The 17541-nt window shown below is 38.1% G+C and overlaps 1 protein-coding gene across 3 annotated transcripts in view; it reads right to left on the bottom strand.

Moving 5' to 3' along the window:
* EPHA3 (EPH receptor A3) overlaps positions 1-17541 on the bottom strand; it is a 234614-nt gene that overhangs the window by 152462 nt on the left and 64611 nt on the right. For all 3 annotated transcript variants that reach the window (XM_030020257.2, XM_030020258.2, XM_030020259.1), the window contains exon 3: positions 4332-4992. In XM_030020257.2, the coding sequence (XP_029876117.1) occupies positions 4332-4992 (661 nt within the window). The remainder of the gene's footprint in view (positions 1-4331; positions 4993-17541) is intronic.

Genomic DNA, 17541 nt, shown 5'->3' with positions numbered 1-17541 from the left:
GCTTAAACACAGCAAGAAGATATGTTTTCTACACAAGAAAAGATATTGCATTAATTGCCATAAAAAAAAAAAAACTTACAGAGACTAAAAATATGAGTCAAAAAATAGATTAACAGGTGACAGGTCACTGATTCATATAACACATAGTCTCTCTTATAAGATTGTCCTGGTTTCAGCTGGGATAGAGTTAATTGTCTTCCTAGTAGCTGGTACGGTGCTATGTTTTGAGTTCAGTATGTGAAGAATGTTGATAACACACTGATGTTTTCAGTTATTGTTAAGTAGTGTTTAGTCTAAAGTCAAGGATTTTTCAGCTTCTCATGCCCAGCCAGCGAGAAAGCTGGAGGGGCACAAGAAGTTGGCACAGGACACAGCCAGGGCAGCTGACCCAAACTGGCCAACAGGGTATTCCATACCATGGGACGTCCCATCCAGTATAGGAACTGGGAAGTGGGGGCGGGGGATTGCCATTCGGGGACTAGCTGGGTGTCGGTCGGTGGGTGGTGAGCAATTGCACTGTGCATCATTTGTACATTCCAATCCTTTCATTATTGCTGTTGTCATTTTATTAGTGTTATCATAATCATTATTAGTTTCTTCTTTTCTGTTCTATTAAACCGTTCTTATCTCAACCCATGAGTTTTACTTCTTTCCCGATTTTCTCTCCCATCCCACTGGGTGGCGGGGAGCGAGTGAGCGGCTGCGTGGTGCTTAGTTGCTGGCTGGGGTTAAACCACAACAAAATGTATCTTAAGTCTTAGAAAGTGAACAGTAGATTTGCAGAAGCTGAAAGGTATATGCAGTAAAGCAGCACTTTATACAGTTTCTTATACCTTTCCTTTAGGAATCAGCTGTTAGCCACTGTCAGAGAAAGAATACTAAGGCAGACAAACCTCTGATATGATTTACTATGGCTGTTTGATGGGGAACAAATGGAAAAGATGATTTATCCTCGTTGACTGGGGAATAGAGTGGAGACTATCAGAAAGCATTAGGTTTAGTGTGCAGTTCCAGCCAGTTGGTTTTTTTCCCTAATTAAAAAAAATTAAAACAGACTAATTCTAAGAGAGAAGATGCTATAAAGATGTAGTTTGGCCAAAACGGCATGAAGATATAATTTAGAAAAGACATTGTGAGGAATAAGTCTTATTCAACCATGAAGTATAACAATAAGATTAAATAGACAGGATCACTATGATGCAAGTGCTAACAAAGCTGTAATAACCGTCTACAGTGGATGACATATACCATATTTAGTTAACTAACATATGTATTAGCTCAGGGGAAAAAAAGGTATGAAAGAGTGGCTTTTCCAACATGCTCCCTTACACATCTTACTTTGCCTTATACAAATCTAATCCCTCCAAAATACTGACCAAGTGCAAAAGTCCTTGCTAAAGGAGGTCTTAAATCTTAAGCTGTTAACCTAAAGTATACCACGAAGACCACAATTCCTCAAGGTGACGTATACAACTCACTTTTGAGAAATCATTTCTCCACACACGCACAACAATGAGGACAAGGATGGTCACAGCAAAATCGGTCCTGATTCTTTAACTGACTGACAGGTAGGTATTGTACTGCCGTACGTGTAAAACGCTTATCAGTTGGTAGGACCCAGAGCAGAACAATAATCTTTCCAACAAGAATATGCTGAGTAAAGCCAATCGTCCAACCTTGGCTTTTCAGAACTTAGATACAAATATATTAGAAAAAAATGTATGTTTTTATATGTACATGTACACCAATAACAAAAAATAGCTTAAGCCTTACGTCGACTTTTCCTGGTTATGCAGAGAAAGGGAAGCAGTTGTGGAAAATGGTACCATTTGTGTTATTTGAGGGAATAACTGTGCCTTAATATTTTTCCAAGTACCAAGAAAAGCTGTTCTGCATGAAATTTAAATAGGCTGATCATGTAACATGAAGGTCCTTCCTTTTAATCATCAGCAATAATATCCTGCTAAAGCAAAATGACACGGTTTCCAAAAACAGCATTACGGAAACAAACAAACAAAATCAGAAACAGTCTGAATGTAGGATCAAGTAGTGACAGACACTAAGTTGATGAATGTTTTCAACTACTGGAAAGACAATAATTTCTATTACTTATTACTCTTTCAAACTTCAACTGAAACATTTTTTTTTTCCTAAATTATGCTTTCATTCCAGCCCATGCCTGTAACACTATTTTGGATCTTCTTCAGACTCTACAATCCTGACCCTACTGCCCTTTTGTTGACAAAAAAAAAACCAAACCAAAAAACCCTTAAAACCCAACACCCTAAAAGAAGGAGCAAGAGAAGGAGAGAAAAATAAGAAAGGAAAGGTGCAGGAGCAGCCTTGAGCCTGAGGTCAAAACTGAACTCTTTTTCCAAGCTTTCCAACTCCTGCTGAGTTACCGATGCCAACAAATGGGATGTTTTGAATTACTGACAGCTTTTAGAGAGCCACTTCCATCACACCACACTGAAAATATTTGATAAATATGACTTCCAATAAAAGTTAGTAGAACATTATATGTTAAATCAGAATAAACCAGAAGAACCTGTCATTATTGTTAATGGTTTCATCATATATCACTCCCTTGATCATCAGTTGGTGAGGAAGTCAAGAAAGAAAAAAAAAAAGGGGGGGGGGGGGGGGGAGGAAAAAGACAGTAGTCCTGAGGTCTGATTTTATGCCTTCCAAATCATGTATGATATACTCACACATGGATGTGAACTCACTCCTAATCTCTGCAGAACTCAGTAGGAGCTGCCTTGCCTACCCCAAGCATTTGAGAACCCGTTTTTAATAAAACTAAATTGTTTTATTTTCCTTTATTTAGCTCACCTTTTGCTCAGTTGTAGTCTGACACTTTCTGGAGTGATTGTTTTTTTGTGCTCATGTGTAATTGAAATTCTAAACCAACAGCTATATACACATAGCTATATGACTATATACAGTGGTTAGAGTACCACTAACATTTTAGCATTTTTAAGTGTATAGGAGGCCCTTGATAAAGCATTTCTGAATAATAAAATATCCTCTCCTGGATTCAGCTCTTAACAGAAGAGTTTAACTTAGTTTTCTTAATATGGGTATCTAACTGCAGAAAAGCATACTCAAAAGACTCAGCTCCCCAGTTTGACAGCAAGACCAATTTAAAATCTACTTAAAAGCAAAACCAAACAAAACACACTCTTACTCCTTTCCTCCCACACCTCCCTGGCATTTTCTGAGAAAAAGTCACCTTAATTAGAGCAACAGTTTTCACAACTACCTGGCTATGGTTTTGTGGGCTCTGGTTTGGTGGGCTCCTAGTAGCTCTCCAGGACTGACTTGTTTGCCATAAAGGTTGCTGTAGGACTGTTGAAAAAGGAGTAGGTGCTCTCTCAACCAGGTTCAGAATACTTTAAATTTCTGTTCTTATGGCTGCATCCATACGTGCATGTACACAAACACACACCCCACAGTACATATCTCAGCTACTACTCCTTCCATCCATGGTATTTCTAGATATTACTGTTTAACTTTTACTTATTTATTTAATGGAAGACCCTTTGCCACAGCCAGCACCCTTTAAGGCACTCTGTGAAAAGAGGTTTAAGATTCAATTAACACAAAACTTCAAAATGTACTTTTATAAAAAGCAAAATGTAAAACACCATCATTTTGGTTGATATTAAAATTAGGTAAATATAATATGCATTTCTCTAATGTTTAAAAGACCATTTCTGGAAAAACTCAAAATCCCTCGTGTAGTCTTGTTCTTGGGAGCATTCACATAACCACAGTTTGCAGAAACCAAAGGTTTGGAGAAAATTATTTTGAGTTAAATACAAGAGTATTCATGAAAATGCCATTTTGAAGTTCAAATATTAATTTTCCAAATGTATCTGCATTTAGGTACTATGCTACCCGAAACAATGCTAACTTTTTTTTTCTGACCAATCCCAATTAATCAACACAGCTCAGTAGCAAAAATTATACAACAAGCCACAAAGTTAAAAAAAACACACAAAAAAATCAAATATTTTGACACAAACAATGCATTTGAGAAAACTATAATCTACTGAAAGGAAGTCCAAGAGTGGTAAGAGAGGCTAGATTTGCTACACACTGCATTAACTAAAAATCAGTTGTTGACCCTTATCAAATTTTTTTTTTTTTTAGGAAATTACATTATTTACACAAATTAAATACACCCTATTTTCATGGCGATTTTATGAACTAATTTATTTCTCTCAAGAATTTGGGGAAAATTAACACAACCCAATACAAAGAGTAGGGACATAAAGTGAAGCCCCTGTTAATAGTTGAACTATGAACATGGAGGGCATTGTTACCTTGGCACGCAAAGCCTCTTTCTTCATAGCCAGCATTACACAAGCACTTCCCTATGGGCACTAGCCATTCTCCTTCTGTACTGCAATACATCTTGGGTGGCTCTTCCTCCTTGGAATGATTGACACAAGAACCCCGCACCTCCACCAGTGACTGAGAGTCCATGGGTACTGTATCTGGAAACATGGCGAGGTTCTTGACAGTGAAAGGGCACTTTTTGAAGTACACTCGCACCGACACTAAGGCAACACACGCACCTACATCTTGAAAAGCCAAGTAAAAGCCTTTCCTGCTGATAGGCCCCACCTCACGGACTTCTGTATTCAGCTTGAGAATTCGGTCCCCAAGATCCATTTGGGTGAAGCTCTCATCAGCCGCAATGGTGTCGATCTTTGTAAACTGATGCTCTCTGAACTTTACCAAATGGTCATCATCAGACTCCATGTAATACAGATTGAAGGTCTCTTTGCAAGTGCCCAGAACTAGAGGGATACTATTACAGTCCCTCAAGGTAAACTTGAGTTCCACATATATCTTCTGAGCTGAATTGCGTGGAATCCAGTTTGTTCGCAGCCAATTGTTTTGACTGTGATCCATCACATTGCACACTTGGTAAGTTCTGATTGGAGTATAATGCTCATCAACACCACTAATCTCTTCCCACTGGAAAAAAAAAAAAAAAAAAAGAAAAAAGAAAAAGGGAAATATTATAAAATTAATGACTACACCAATACAAATCACATTTAGAGACAAAAGCTGTGAAAAAGCAAAAATCACTTTGCTTGGACATCACTATAAAATAGACAATAAAGTCTGGTCAATCTTGTACTTACTTTTTTCTTATTAAAACATATAAACATCTTAAACAAGCACAGAATTCACCATTATGAAGTCAGGTTTTACCAAGTTATTTCAAGGTGGCATGAAAGAAATGCTACAGCTGTTTTGCATTATTAAAAACCTCTAGTTTCTTAAACTATATGCAGTGCTGTCCTTTCAGTCGTGATCCCAACATGTCTTTACTACAACCACACTCACCTCAAACAGAAGAGGTTCGCTAGGACAACACCACATTTTCACTGCTAGAATCAAGTTGTATTTCAAAGATTAAACAAGATTTAAAATCTTACAAACAAAAGCCAATGGCTCCCACTGAAATTCCATATAGTCATAATAAAATGTTACAGTTTTAAATTTATTCAAAGTATGACAATTGATTTTGCTTGGGATATATGTCCTGTGGACAGTCAACCTTAGCCCAGTTCCAGAGTTATTAAAAATTACTGCAAACTTACCATAAGTATCTTGGTTACTTAATTCTTCTGTGGACTATATAGGCTATGATGCTAAAATGGTTTTTGAAGAATACATAGTCGTCATCTGTTTTTACATCAGTCATCAGCTGACAAACTTACTTGACCCAGACAGGGAAGGAAAGGGTTTCCTATTTGTGAATTACTCATGTACCAGTCCTGCCTGATTTCTGAAGTCACACTTACCCGAGAGGAATATTTACCAAATCACAGGAAAAAAGAAATACTACAGGGGTACTTAAAGTAAATATTTAATGTTAGTCATTTACCATACACATCTAAGTGACTTAAGATGCATCTTTCTTGGCTTTCTCCCTGAATGGATGACTAGGACCAATTTTTTTTTTTTTTTTTTTTTTTTTTTTAAGTTCATCATTCTTCAGCTTTTATCCACACAAAAACTGCAGCTGTTCTATATTCCGAGTCTTAAGATACCAAATAAAGAGCCTCACCACCAAAGTGCCAGAATTAAAACTCATTACAGTGAACAACGCCTGTTAGAGAATCCCACCACCACTGAAGTTGAAAGAAACCCTTCCAGACCTTCTAGCCCAACCCTCTGCTCATGCAGGGTCAGCCAGAGCAGATTGCTCAGGATCCTGTCCAGGCAGGCTTTGGAATATCTCCAAGGATGGAGACTTCACAGCCTCTCTGGGCAGCCTGTGCCAGTGTTTGATTGTACTCTGAGTAAAAAGGTTGGTCCTTACATTTAAATGGAACTTCCTGTATTTCTGATTGTATCCATTGCCTCTTGGCCTTTCACGAGCCACCAGAGAGAAGAGTCTGGCTCTGTATTCTCTATACCCTGCCATCACGCATTTATATGCACTGGTAAGATACCCCTGAGCCTTACCACCTTCTGGTCTACGCTTCAAAGTTAATTAGGCAAACAAAAGAGGTAAACGCCTATCGTGATAATAAAGCGCATATTAATAGAGCATACGGTAGCACAGAGGCAACAGAAATCCTTGCTTTGCTGTCACCCACGTACACAGCCTCTGCAAAAAACACAAATGCTGCCCCATGCAACCAGACACGGCGCAGCTGGGGAGCAGTAATGCTTCAAGCAGAGCTGCTGCTGCTGCATGGTACAAAAACTGGAGAAGTAGACAGAATTAAGTATGTTGTGAGAAATCACTGCCACTCTTGGGGAAGGGAGACAAAGAAGAACCAGAAAAACATTTTCCCTCAAAAATCAAGTCACATGAATGTTATATGTAAGATCTCAGTCTAACAATTACTCATTTTACATAAGCACCTTTTGCTGCAGGACCTTAATGTACTGCAGAGTGAACATTAGGAGAGGAAAGTACTCTTCCCATTGTATCAACCAAGAAACTGAGGTGCAGAAGTGTCGACTGTCTTTACAGTTTCTTGGTTTTACAATACATGCATCACACACACACATAAAAAGAAAGAAAAGGAAAAAAAAAAAAAAAGTGACCACATCAGAGTAACATCTGAGAGTTCTCAGTCCCAGCCCACTGACTTAAGGAAGTTTTGGTATGACTAAGAGCTGGTCTGCACAATGAAATTGTCCACGCACCACTGAAGATGTGATTTTAAATCATGTTATTAAACCAGTAGAGAAAAGCAGTATAAATACTCTTCCTTTAATTGAAACAAAGTTTATTTTAGTTCACTTTACAGATCTGACTATACACAAGTTTTATCTCTTCCTGACTAGTTCAACAGAGTTAAAAACACAATCTTGGATGTATATACAGCAGCTGAAATGCTGCAGCAAGCCGTAACATGCTACACTGCCAAAGCAAGCTAGCGGTACAGGGAGTTCCAGAGTCAAAGTTACTACACCAGTCCTCACGGCCACTTGAGAGCTGGGTGCCACGTGGCAGCCCATCATACAAGGATGAGCTCTTGCCTGCATAAGAGGCAGCTGGACCTTGGCTCCCAGCCTCTGCCAAGTTCCCAAAACTGAGTGGAGGACCCTCATCTGACAGCTGTCCTGGTACAAGTACAGCCCCTGAGCCAATAAGCTAGTCCTGCTGCAAAAAGCCATTCAGATGTTGTAATGGCCTCCCATGAAGCTAGATATACCTATTTAACTACAGGTCTTACCTGGACAAATAAAAATTCAGTTACAACAACTGGATGAAACTAGGTAAGACTATGTAATGAAACATCATTTTATGGACATTTAAAGCAGCTCAGATTCATACGTGATCTACTGATTGTCTCTTTCATATGATTTCTAATCAGTTCAACATATCTTACATGTCCAGTGGCAGACAGAAACAAAACCAGGAACTTGCAGAATTTAAAACATCTCCACAGCAGATGTTATTTTCTGAACAAGACTCCTTGCAATTTTTTTTTCAGAACTTTCTTATCCAACATGGTTACACAGACAGTTGAATGTAGATGTATGAACTGCATGATAAAGGTAGCACCCCTACTATGTTCTTCACCTAGAAGTTACAATGTGCAATTATCACTTCATTGATTTGCAATGAAGACCAAATTGCTTGGAAACAATTGTAGGCCATGTTAGTCCACTTATATAAGCAACAAAATTTCAAATCTAGCATTTAATGCTGAACCATTGCTGAATGGAAGTACCAGTCTCATGCTGGGTGCTAACTTGACCAAAATACTTTAACTGTTATAAAATTATAGAGATTGCAGCTATTGCTTTAGAAAGAGTTAAGGTGAAATAAGTCACTGAAACTACAGGAAGAGTGTCCAAATCAGAACATGTACCAGATTAAAGTAGATTTGTGACTTCAATAATTATTACGATCAAACTAGAAAACAAGCAGTACATTTGATTGCTCCTACATTGCAACTTTTCCCAGTAAGCTATCATATTGCCATCCCCAAGTGAACTTAATTCAAAACAGATTATCAAGAACATCAAGACAATTTCCCTTCCATAACCCATGATTTTTTTCTAGTAAGTGAGGTTTCTCAAACACCTATATTTGTAGTTGTTTTAATTTTTATTTCTGTACTTGTCATTCATTGTTCAACTTGCTCTGTAAAGTTACAAGTTACAAAATTACTTTAAAAAAGAGAGAAGAGAGAGAGATATTCTTATTCCAGGGATGGAATTAAGGAGACAAAAACATAAAATGCATGTTAGTTAATAAAATATTGAATGTTTTCTTATTTAATCACTATTGTCAATTGCTCCTGTGTTGATTTCAGGGGCTTAAATGAAAGCAAGCAGTCTTTCACTGTAAATCCTTAAATATTACATTCATGGGGCATCCTACAATATAGGTCTTTCGAGGCATCATTTAGAAGGACTTCTCAGCCCAAACCTGTTCTGAACACACCTAATCAAAAAGTTCCATATTGTTTTACTACTGCAAAATGCTAAACTTATGCCCACTTCAGACCAAGGGGAGACTATGCACATCCTCTTTAATGCAAAGTCATGCTGGTTTAGCATCTCTTGTTCTTTTCCCAATATTGCTCTTGTAAAGCCACCTCCCCCTTAAGCTGCACTTGAGCTCCACTGCTGTTAGAACAAAGTATCAGACAGTACGCAAATAAGACTATGCCTCTCACAGCATTTCTTTTCAGCACTAAAAATATATTATCATTACATAGAGGATAAAAATCAATAAGCAAACAAATCTTTAGTAGTTGAGAATGTATACTTTGGCTTTATAGAGAGCTGTTGTCATGAAAATGTGCTGGCTATTAGGAGGCTAAGTGGCAATAGGAAGCAAACCTCCTGTGAGGCATCACCACACAGCCTATTCAGCATTACAGTAGTCAGTGCAGTTTCACTTTGTACAGGCATCATTCTGACTTATATTCCCAAACAGCTAGCTGCAATAACAGAACAACGAAGTAGAAGTTAAAAGGTAAAGGAAGAGTTATATAAACAGGAATAAGTATGGGATAAAGTTTATTTTCTAATCTTAGAGAAAAGCAGAGTGTAAAAAACCTGAGATATTCCTTATAATAGAAGACATAGATCTTCCTTGTAATAGAAGACATAGATATTCCTTCCAACAAAAGCTACAGAAAAGGTGCCCTGGCTGTCGGGAACAAAAGAGATGCACAGAGATGAGAAAAAGAATTAGAAACAAAAAGTATCTAAGGTATTTTAAACACATGAGGAAAATTCTGATCTGCAGGGAGGTGGGTGGCAATCACCTAAAAGAAGAGTCCAGAATTACTATGTTGTAATTAAAATGAGTCTTTGTATCTTAGGGTACAGAAAGAAAAGAACGGCATTCTGAGTATGTAGGAACCTGGACAGCTAGGGCTTGAACAGGTCAAAAGGCAGTTAGCTATAATAAAGAGGAAGAGACTGAAAAGTCATGAAGAAGAATTCAGCCAAAATGGAAATGAGACAATGAAATGCAAAAAGACAATAATGCAACAGAGATATAAGACACACTGAAAGAAAACTTCAGATGTAATGCAGATATTTACTCTGTGTAGGGCAACCGGATGGCAGAAAGGGACATGCTTCTTTTCACCTTATGCATTGAGTCCAGTCTGCTGCAGTCTCAGCTTCCCCTCATCCCACCTTCAGCTTCCCAGGACTATTCCCATCCCACGGAAAACTAGAATTGGGTGGGGGGCTCATTTCTATTGAATCAACTCTCCTAAACAGTACATCATGTAACCATGCAACCACTAGTATTTCTGCAGCAACAAGAATGTAATGCAAGGGGCAAGAAAGCATCCAGCAAGAAAGTATGGCCACCCAAACTTAGTTACCATGGAAACCCACCTGGAACTCAAAAAAAAAGATAGATTTATTTCTGAGGATACTGCATTTTTCCATACAAAATTTCATCTTGTTGAGGCTTTGCTAAGAGAAAATAAGAACAGTTTACATTTTCGTCCTCCAGATAGATGGAAAAGATAAACCAGAAGGTATCAGAGGAATAAGCAGAAAGATGAAGGAGAAGCTGTCACAGAGACAGATGGACTGCACAGCAGTGACAGTAGAGAAATACTGGAGAGAATTTGGGCACAGGCACTCCTAACTCCCAGGAGTTAGGAGAGACCTAGAGAAGGTTACCTGAGCCAGGAAGGGAGAAACTGGCACTGTAATATTGAGGAGGAAGGGTGTTGGTGGGAGTTAGGCTGAGAACTTAAAAGAAAATCTGTTGAGATGCTGGCAGAAGGACTGTATGAAAGATCTGTACTTACACCATGTAAATCAGACACTGGTGGGACTCAAACCTAATTCTCACCTCAATTACGTGCAATTACTTGGGTAACTCTGGTCCATGGGACATTACACTTCAAAGGTGTCCCAACTGGCATTTCTTTCTTTCAGCACAGTGCAGCTACGGAACGAATGGATATTTATCAGTCCTGACTGGAAATTAATAGCTGGGTTCTAAATACTGGAAGAACGAAGTGACAGGACTATCTTCCAAGCAGTCCAACAGGGATGATAAATCCAAATTTTTCTACGAAAGAGATTTATAAAATTGTGTCAGGGATTTTATGACAGCATGATGGGGGAGCTGGAAATCTGAGGCTGTGATATGAGGCTTTGGGTGCTGGATTTGTTGCTATTGTCAAGAGAGAAGGAGCAGAGGTGTGACCACCATTTCTGAAATCTCATTATTACACAGGACTTATATCATATTACTCTAATGCCTTCAGGCACCTTCAACACTTTTGAAACATGTCCAGGAGAAGTGCCATAGCACCACTACCTCCCCAGCGTGTAATCTGGCTTTTGGAAAGTGTTCTTTTGTTTGCTTCTCATTTTTTAAAACTTCTTTGGATACTGTTAATGGCAGGAAATAAGACAGTGCTTTCAGTGGTATAGAAAAATCTCCGAGATCCCCAGTGAGAGGGTCTAACTCATACGCTCCAGTCATACTGAGTGTCAAAGTTAGGACAGAAAGGATTGTCTTTTCCAGAACATATCTAGCAGAGTGTGCTGGACTTCTGGCTTTGGTTTTTTTCTTCCATTTTCTTTACAAAAGGGAACATACAGAACTGAATGTAGGCCATTTCCATTTAGTGAGCAGTCTCACTAAAAAGTTCCCTCTCAATGTGGGAATCTAGGACATGAGCGATGTCCTCAATTCTTTCATGCTTCCTGTGGCATACCTCAGTTTTTGTGGCTTTTTGTTCTTCATATCAAAAATCGTAATTTTACATTAAGAAATTGAAGGCTATTTCGTGCTTTACAATCCAACACATACGCAACTGCATGATTCCAATAAACTACATGTTATCTTTCACTGTTACATTGCTATAAAACTCCTAAACTATAAAACACCTACTAAAAATGGAGTTTGATAATATTTTAAGGCCCCTAGGGAACTCAGGCAGCTAACTCCCTGAGACTCCACTGACAATCTCAGGCAACAGTCTAACAACGTTTATTTACAATTTTATTTTCCTTTAAGACATTTGGTATGATAATGTATTTGGTATAAGCATCATTTCAGGTAATGTCCAACTGCCCTTTAACATAAATTAATAATTCTAATAGTGGCTAGATGGAACATACCTTAAACTACATAACCACTGTGCACGCTAGAACACAGATGGGGAATACAGTGCTGAGAAATCAGAAGAAAAATAGTAACTGAATGAAATGACTGAAACCTCACAAAAACATCTGCATGTGCTAGGATGTCCCACCCTTGTTGAGACGAGCAGTCAAATCATTGCTTATTTCTAAACTAAGTTAAAAAAATGATTTCTTTTTTTTTTGTCAGGGTAGTTGCTTTTCATTATCTGTGAGGTGTTCACATAAGCCTCTACATAACAACCATTCAAATTCTACCTGAAAAACACTTTTTGTTCTAATACTGAAAACTGACCCTGCTCTCATCTACCGGCTCTTAGTATTCAGTACAGTTTTTCAGCCAGCAAAAAGAAATCACCTTTATTATGCCTTGCTGAGCAATGACAAAAAAGTATGCATTCCTGTGTATGCACACTTTCTGCCTTCTGCTATTTATTCAAGCAATTCCCTTCCCAAACAAAAAGATCATTATGATAGGAATCTCACATTTCAGATAGCCAGTGCATGCAACTTTTCAACATTTCACTGACAGAATACCAACTGACTAACAATTTATTTTATTTTTTTTCCCCTCCCTTGGTTGCCAGGTAATTACAATAAAAAAAGGTAGACAAACAAGCCATGCCATGAGCAATAGAATTCATGAAGCCTAGTTTCCTACAAATCTGTCTCTCATGCCTGGTCTCCAACATGGACTTTGATGTCTAATAAAAGGTGAGCACAAACAAGTGTCTTCCTCATTGGGAGCATTAATGCTACCTCTGTCTCTCTCCCTCTTCCTCTCCTCCTATTGCTTATTTTCATAAAGCTTGTAGGGACTTAAGCCTTTGGAGACATCTGCTCCTCTGTGAAACTGTTAAAATTCACCTCTGAGTTTGAAACCTATTAAGCGGGATCTTCCTTTCCCTTGTATATACACACACTTAAGAGCATACATGTCTGTAGTTTCTATTTTCTCCAGAGATCATGCTAAAAAGAGGGCAATGGCTTCACATACACACCAAGCATAGTATTTAAAACTGCTAAGATTAGGGTAGACACTATGCATTTCTATCGAGGTTTAATAGGGGGAAAAAAAAAATAAATCTATATTTGCATGCAAAAAATCAAAATAGCCAAAATGTTCTATTATGAGCTTAAAGTTAGGCACATAAGGGTTTTATGCAGCACTTGGAAAATGGTGAAATATTCCAAAGCTGCATAATACACGTTCAATTCCTATAAGTACTGAGATCACTGATCAGCAGGCATTTGTGATATTACTCTATATTATACTAATACCATTTAGAATTATTCTTTTCCTCAGTACTTTTATATGAAATTTTTTAATGAAAGGAAAAAAGTTACAGCTGGCAATTCAGTAGAAGTCCTGAGTATGAGCATAAAGTAGACATTCCTGGTGAAATGTTCATTCCATTGGAAATAAGAGATTGACATAAAAAAGAAGTATTTGACATTTTTTCCCCAGTTTTTCCAGAATGATATTTCTTTGTGCCACAAGTGTATAAACTTAAGTTAATTTTCTTATTTTGGAAAATGGAAGTGCCACCAACAAACATTCTTAACCAAAGAAATTCAGTTCCAATGACATCCTCGCCGAGTTAATATTACAACAAATTGTTTCATATTTTTGTTGCTGTAATAGTTAAGCATCCTTCAGCATTACACAATGCTCTCTGCTATTTACCTTAAGTGTGGGAAATTAATCCTTACTGATACAAAACTTTCATTTACTTTTTGGTGTATATCTGACACTTGCCTAAGAACCCTTGATCTTGTTCTCAAGGGACATGTGCCGTTAACTTTAATAAGAGCATGAGCATAGTCTGAGTTGAAATGTTGAAATAAACCCCCATCTTTTTTATTTGAAATAAAACACCCATAGAGGGTGTTGCCCTCTATGTCAATGACCAGCTGGAGTGCATGGAGGTCTACCTGGGGATGGCTGAGGAGCTGACTGAGAGCTTATGGGTCAGGATTAAAGGGAGCGCAGGGACAGGTGACGTTCTAGTGGGGGTCTGCCACAGGCCACCCGACCAGGAAGGCCAAGTGGATGAGACCCTCTATAGACAGATAGAAGCAGCCTCACATTCACAAGCCCTGGTCCTCATGGAGGACTTCAACCACTCCAATATCTGTTGAAGGGACAATACAGCAGGGCATAAGCAATCCAGGAGGTTCCTGAAATGCATTGATGACAACCTCCTTCCACGGGATAGAGGAGCCAACGAGGAGAGGTGCTATGCTGGACCTTGTTCTCACCAACAAGGAGGGGTTGGTGGGGAATGTGAAGCTCAAGGGCAGCCTTGGCTGCAGTGACCATGAAATGGTGGAGTTCAAGATCCTTAGGGCAGCGAGGAGGGTGCACAGTAAGCTCGCTACCCTGGACTTCAGGAGAGCAGACTTCAGACTCTTCGGGGATCTGCTTGGTAGAGTACCATAAGGTACAGCCCTGGAGGGAAGAGGGGCCCAAGAAAGCTGGTTAATATTCAAGGGTCACCTCCTTCAGTTATCTAAATAATATTTGTATTGGTTTTTTTTTTAAAAAAAAAACCTTTGCATAAGAGAATTTGACCTAAAAATTTTCCAGTATGATAATAGGGAATTATATCATAATTAAACATATATATATTTCAGTCTAACACTTTCTTGATCTCACACTGTTCAATATTTCAAACATTTCCATCATGCTGAAGCACACATTTGGGAAACAAGTTGCAGGACTTAAGTCAAGATGAGTATCTTTGATGCCTCGTTTGTTTTAGTATTTAGATCTTCTGTTGACTTTTTTACTGTAACGTTAAATATGTCCAAATTCAGATCGGTAAGAGAATCAAGCTTTCACATATGTTGAACATGATTCTAATGTATCCTACTCAACTTCATAGCCAATACATGAAGTGTTTTTTCAATTACTTGAAAGTAAAAATGTATTCAAGGAGAGATTTCTATAAACAACAGCCAAAATTCTGAGGAGTAGTGAGGAAATCAAACAGCCAACAAAATTAGCACACATTTCAGGAAAGCTTGAGACTAGGTATAAAATAATTAAAATCTAAAAGAAAAGTGGAACCTTCCCACATACTATATAAAAGTTTAATAAAATAGTAACAGGATGCAAGAGCTCTGAAAGCTTGCTATCAACAAAAACCCCGTAATGACTGTATCATAGAAGAATGCATTTCAGACCAGCTCATCAATATGAAAACACTTTCCTCATAACATCGCCAAAGGTGCTGATGCAAGGCCCATAAATACGAATCAGCTGAGATCAGAGGACAGAAAACGATCTGATTTGGGAGTTTAAGAAATTTAGGAAGTACCATGAAAATTTTCTTCTGTTTGTCTTTCAAAAGCCAATGAAACGACCTGCTGGTACTGCGTCTCCCCCAGGTTTTTTTGGGGGTTTTTTTTGGTTTTTTTTTTTTTTAAAGTTGCAAATGAAAGAAGAGGAAGTTGCATTGCAAGAGTTTTCCGATTAAGTTAGACACACAGTGAAACTATCGCTACCATCTCATAAACCCTTCTATGACACAGACTTTGGTATACTTTTTCCTAATGCTGTTTTACTAGTCTATGATTTCACACCAACCAGTCCTAACTGTTAAAAGAAAAAGCTCTACTGTGACAGAAAATAAACAAATTAGAATGAAAGATTGAAAGGAGGACATATTGGTATAAAATTACACACAACAATATTCAGTCTAACATCCCCCTAGTATTACCACTCTGTTCTCCTTCTCTGTTCAGTTATCCACTGAAGGCTTCACGTTTGTGGGAGCAGCAGATGAAACAAAACCCTGACAGCATATCACTGTATTCAGGAGACTTTGTTCATAGCCTCAACCTAAAAGTTGGGTTTTCTTCATAACCAGGCAAAACAGTTTCAGAATTACAACAAAGATAAAATCTTAATTTCTTGTCTGATGAGAGTTCAGGTGAAATGAGAAACTCATTAAGAGTATCCAGATACTAAATTTGGTGAACAGATATAGCATCTTGCCATATAAAGCATAGCTCCAAATTTACCCTAAATAATCCAGAACAAGCAGATCTAATGGAAAATTCTTATCTAACCTTTTGCCTGTTTTGTTTTTTTCATGTCTTCTTCTTTCACTATAACCAAAGCCAAAACAGTGAAACTCAGAAAAAAGGGGAAATTATTATTTACCTTTTTTTAAAGAAAAGCAAGTCCACTCTTATTCTCCCCACAAGAACACGCGGTTCCTGGCACATGACCTGACAGGGGACTGGAGAGAAACTGTCCCCTGTGATGTGACCATAGAATCACAGCCTGGTCAGAAAAATAAGACCAGACATGGAGGAAGGTGGAAAGGACAGGAACCTCCTCCCTCTACCTACTACAGATGCATCATCCTCTGCTACCTACAGCACAATATATATTGCCACAGTGATCTGAATATCTTTCAAAGTAAATAAACCTCATTTCACCAAGGCATAACAAATACATACATAATTTAACATAAATCTTGACCCTCTTTCTCACTCAAAACAAAAACACCAAAAGTGTTGGATGCACTAATGCCTCCTAGTTTTTAAAGAACTTTAATCTGGGAAGTAAAATGACATAAATATTACAATAAATAGGGTTAAAAAAGTAAGTGCAACTGTGTTACAGGTACTAAGCACACATAAACACAAAATATTTGAGAAAGCAAGAGTACACACCTCATCATGGGAATACTAGACTAATAATCAAACCAAACTGCAGAAAGATAAGTAAAGCCATCTTTTTCCTCATCTCTAATTGCTAGACAGCTGAGTACCTCATCATCAAACTTGTAAGGACAGCTGATTCTCACCCTTCTCCAAGCAAAATCCTCTAAATCACAGTGAGGTAAAAAGGTCACTACAATGAGGAAAACATCTGACTTTCTAACAAGACATCTGAATCCAGCATTCAAATGACCATTCAGAGCTTGGACAAGCAAAGCATTTACAGCTTTATTTTTGTCTAGGCTGCACGTCTCCTTGAGAAACAGGTTTCAATCTTATTTATCTCACAGGTTAAGCAGATTTTCTGGGAAGTTCTCAAAACAACAGTCCCCATGGTTGAAATCTGTACTGAACCACCACTCACATAAAAGCACCTTTCATCCACGAGCACTGTACAAACTAGGTAAGATACAGCCTTTAAGTGTAGCTGTTTCAGAGATGGAAATAAGCAGCTGTTTAGTGCAATGGGTACTTCAGCAAGCAGAATTTTATCCAAGATGGAACTCACTGAAGACTATGGATGTGGCAATCTGGTGAAAAATTGTGTCTTCAGTAATCGCAATTAGAGATTATTTCATACTTCATGTTACATATAACACTTTGAGCTCTATGGCTCATAACAATAAGCTCCTGTTAAAATTTAATAATAACAGGAATAAAAAGCATCAGGTC

The sequence above is a fragment of the Aquila chrysaetos genome, chromosome 7, assembly GCF_900496995.4.
Source record: "Aquila chrysaetos chrysaetos chromosome 7, bAquChr1.4, whole genome shotgun sequence".
Lineage (NCBI taxonomy): Eukaryota > Metazoa > Chordata > Aves > Accipitriformes > Accipitridae > Aquila > Aquila chrysaetos.
The sequence above is the reverse complement of the archived record's forward strand: the minus strand, read 5'-3'. Positions and strand labels throughout refer to the sequence as shown.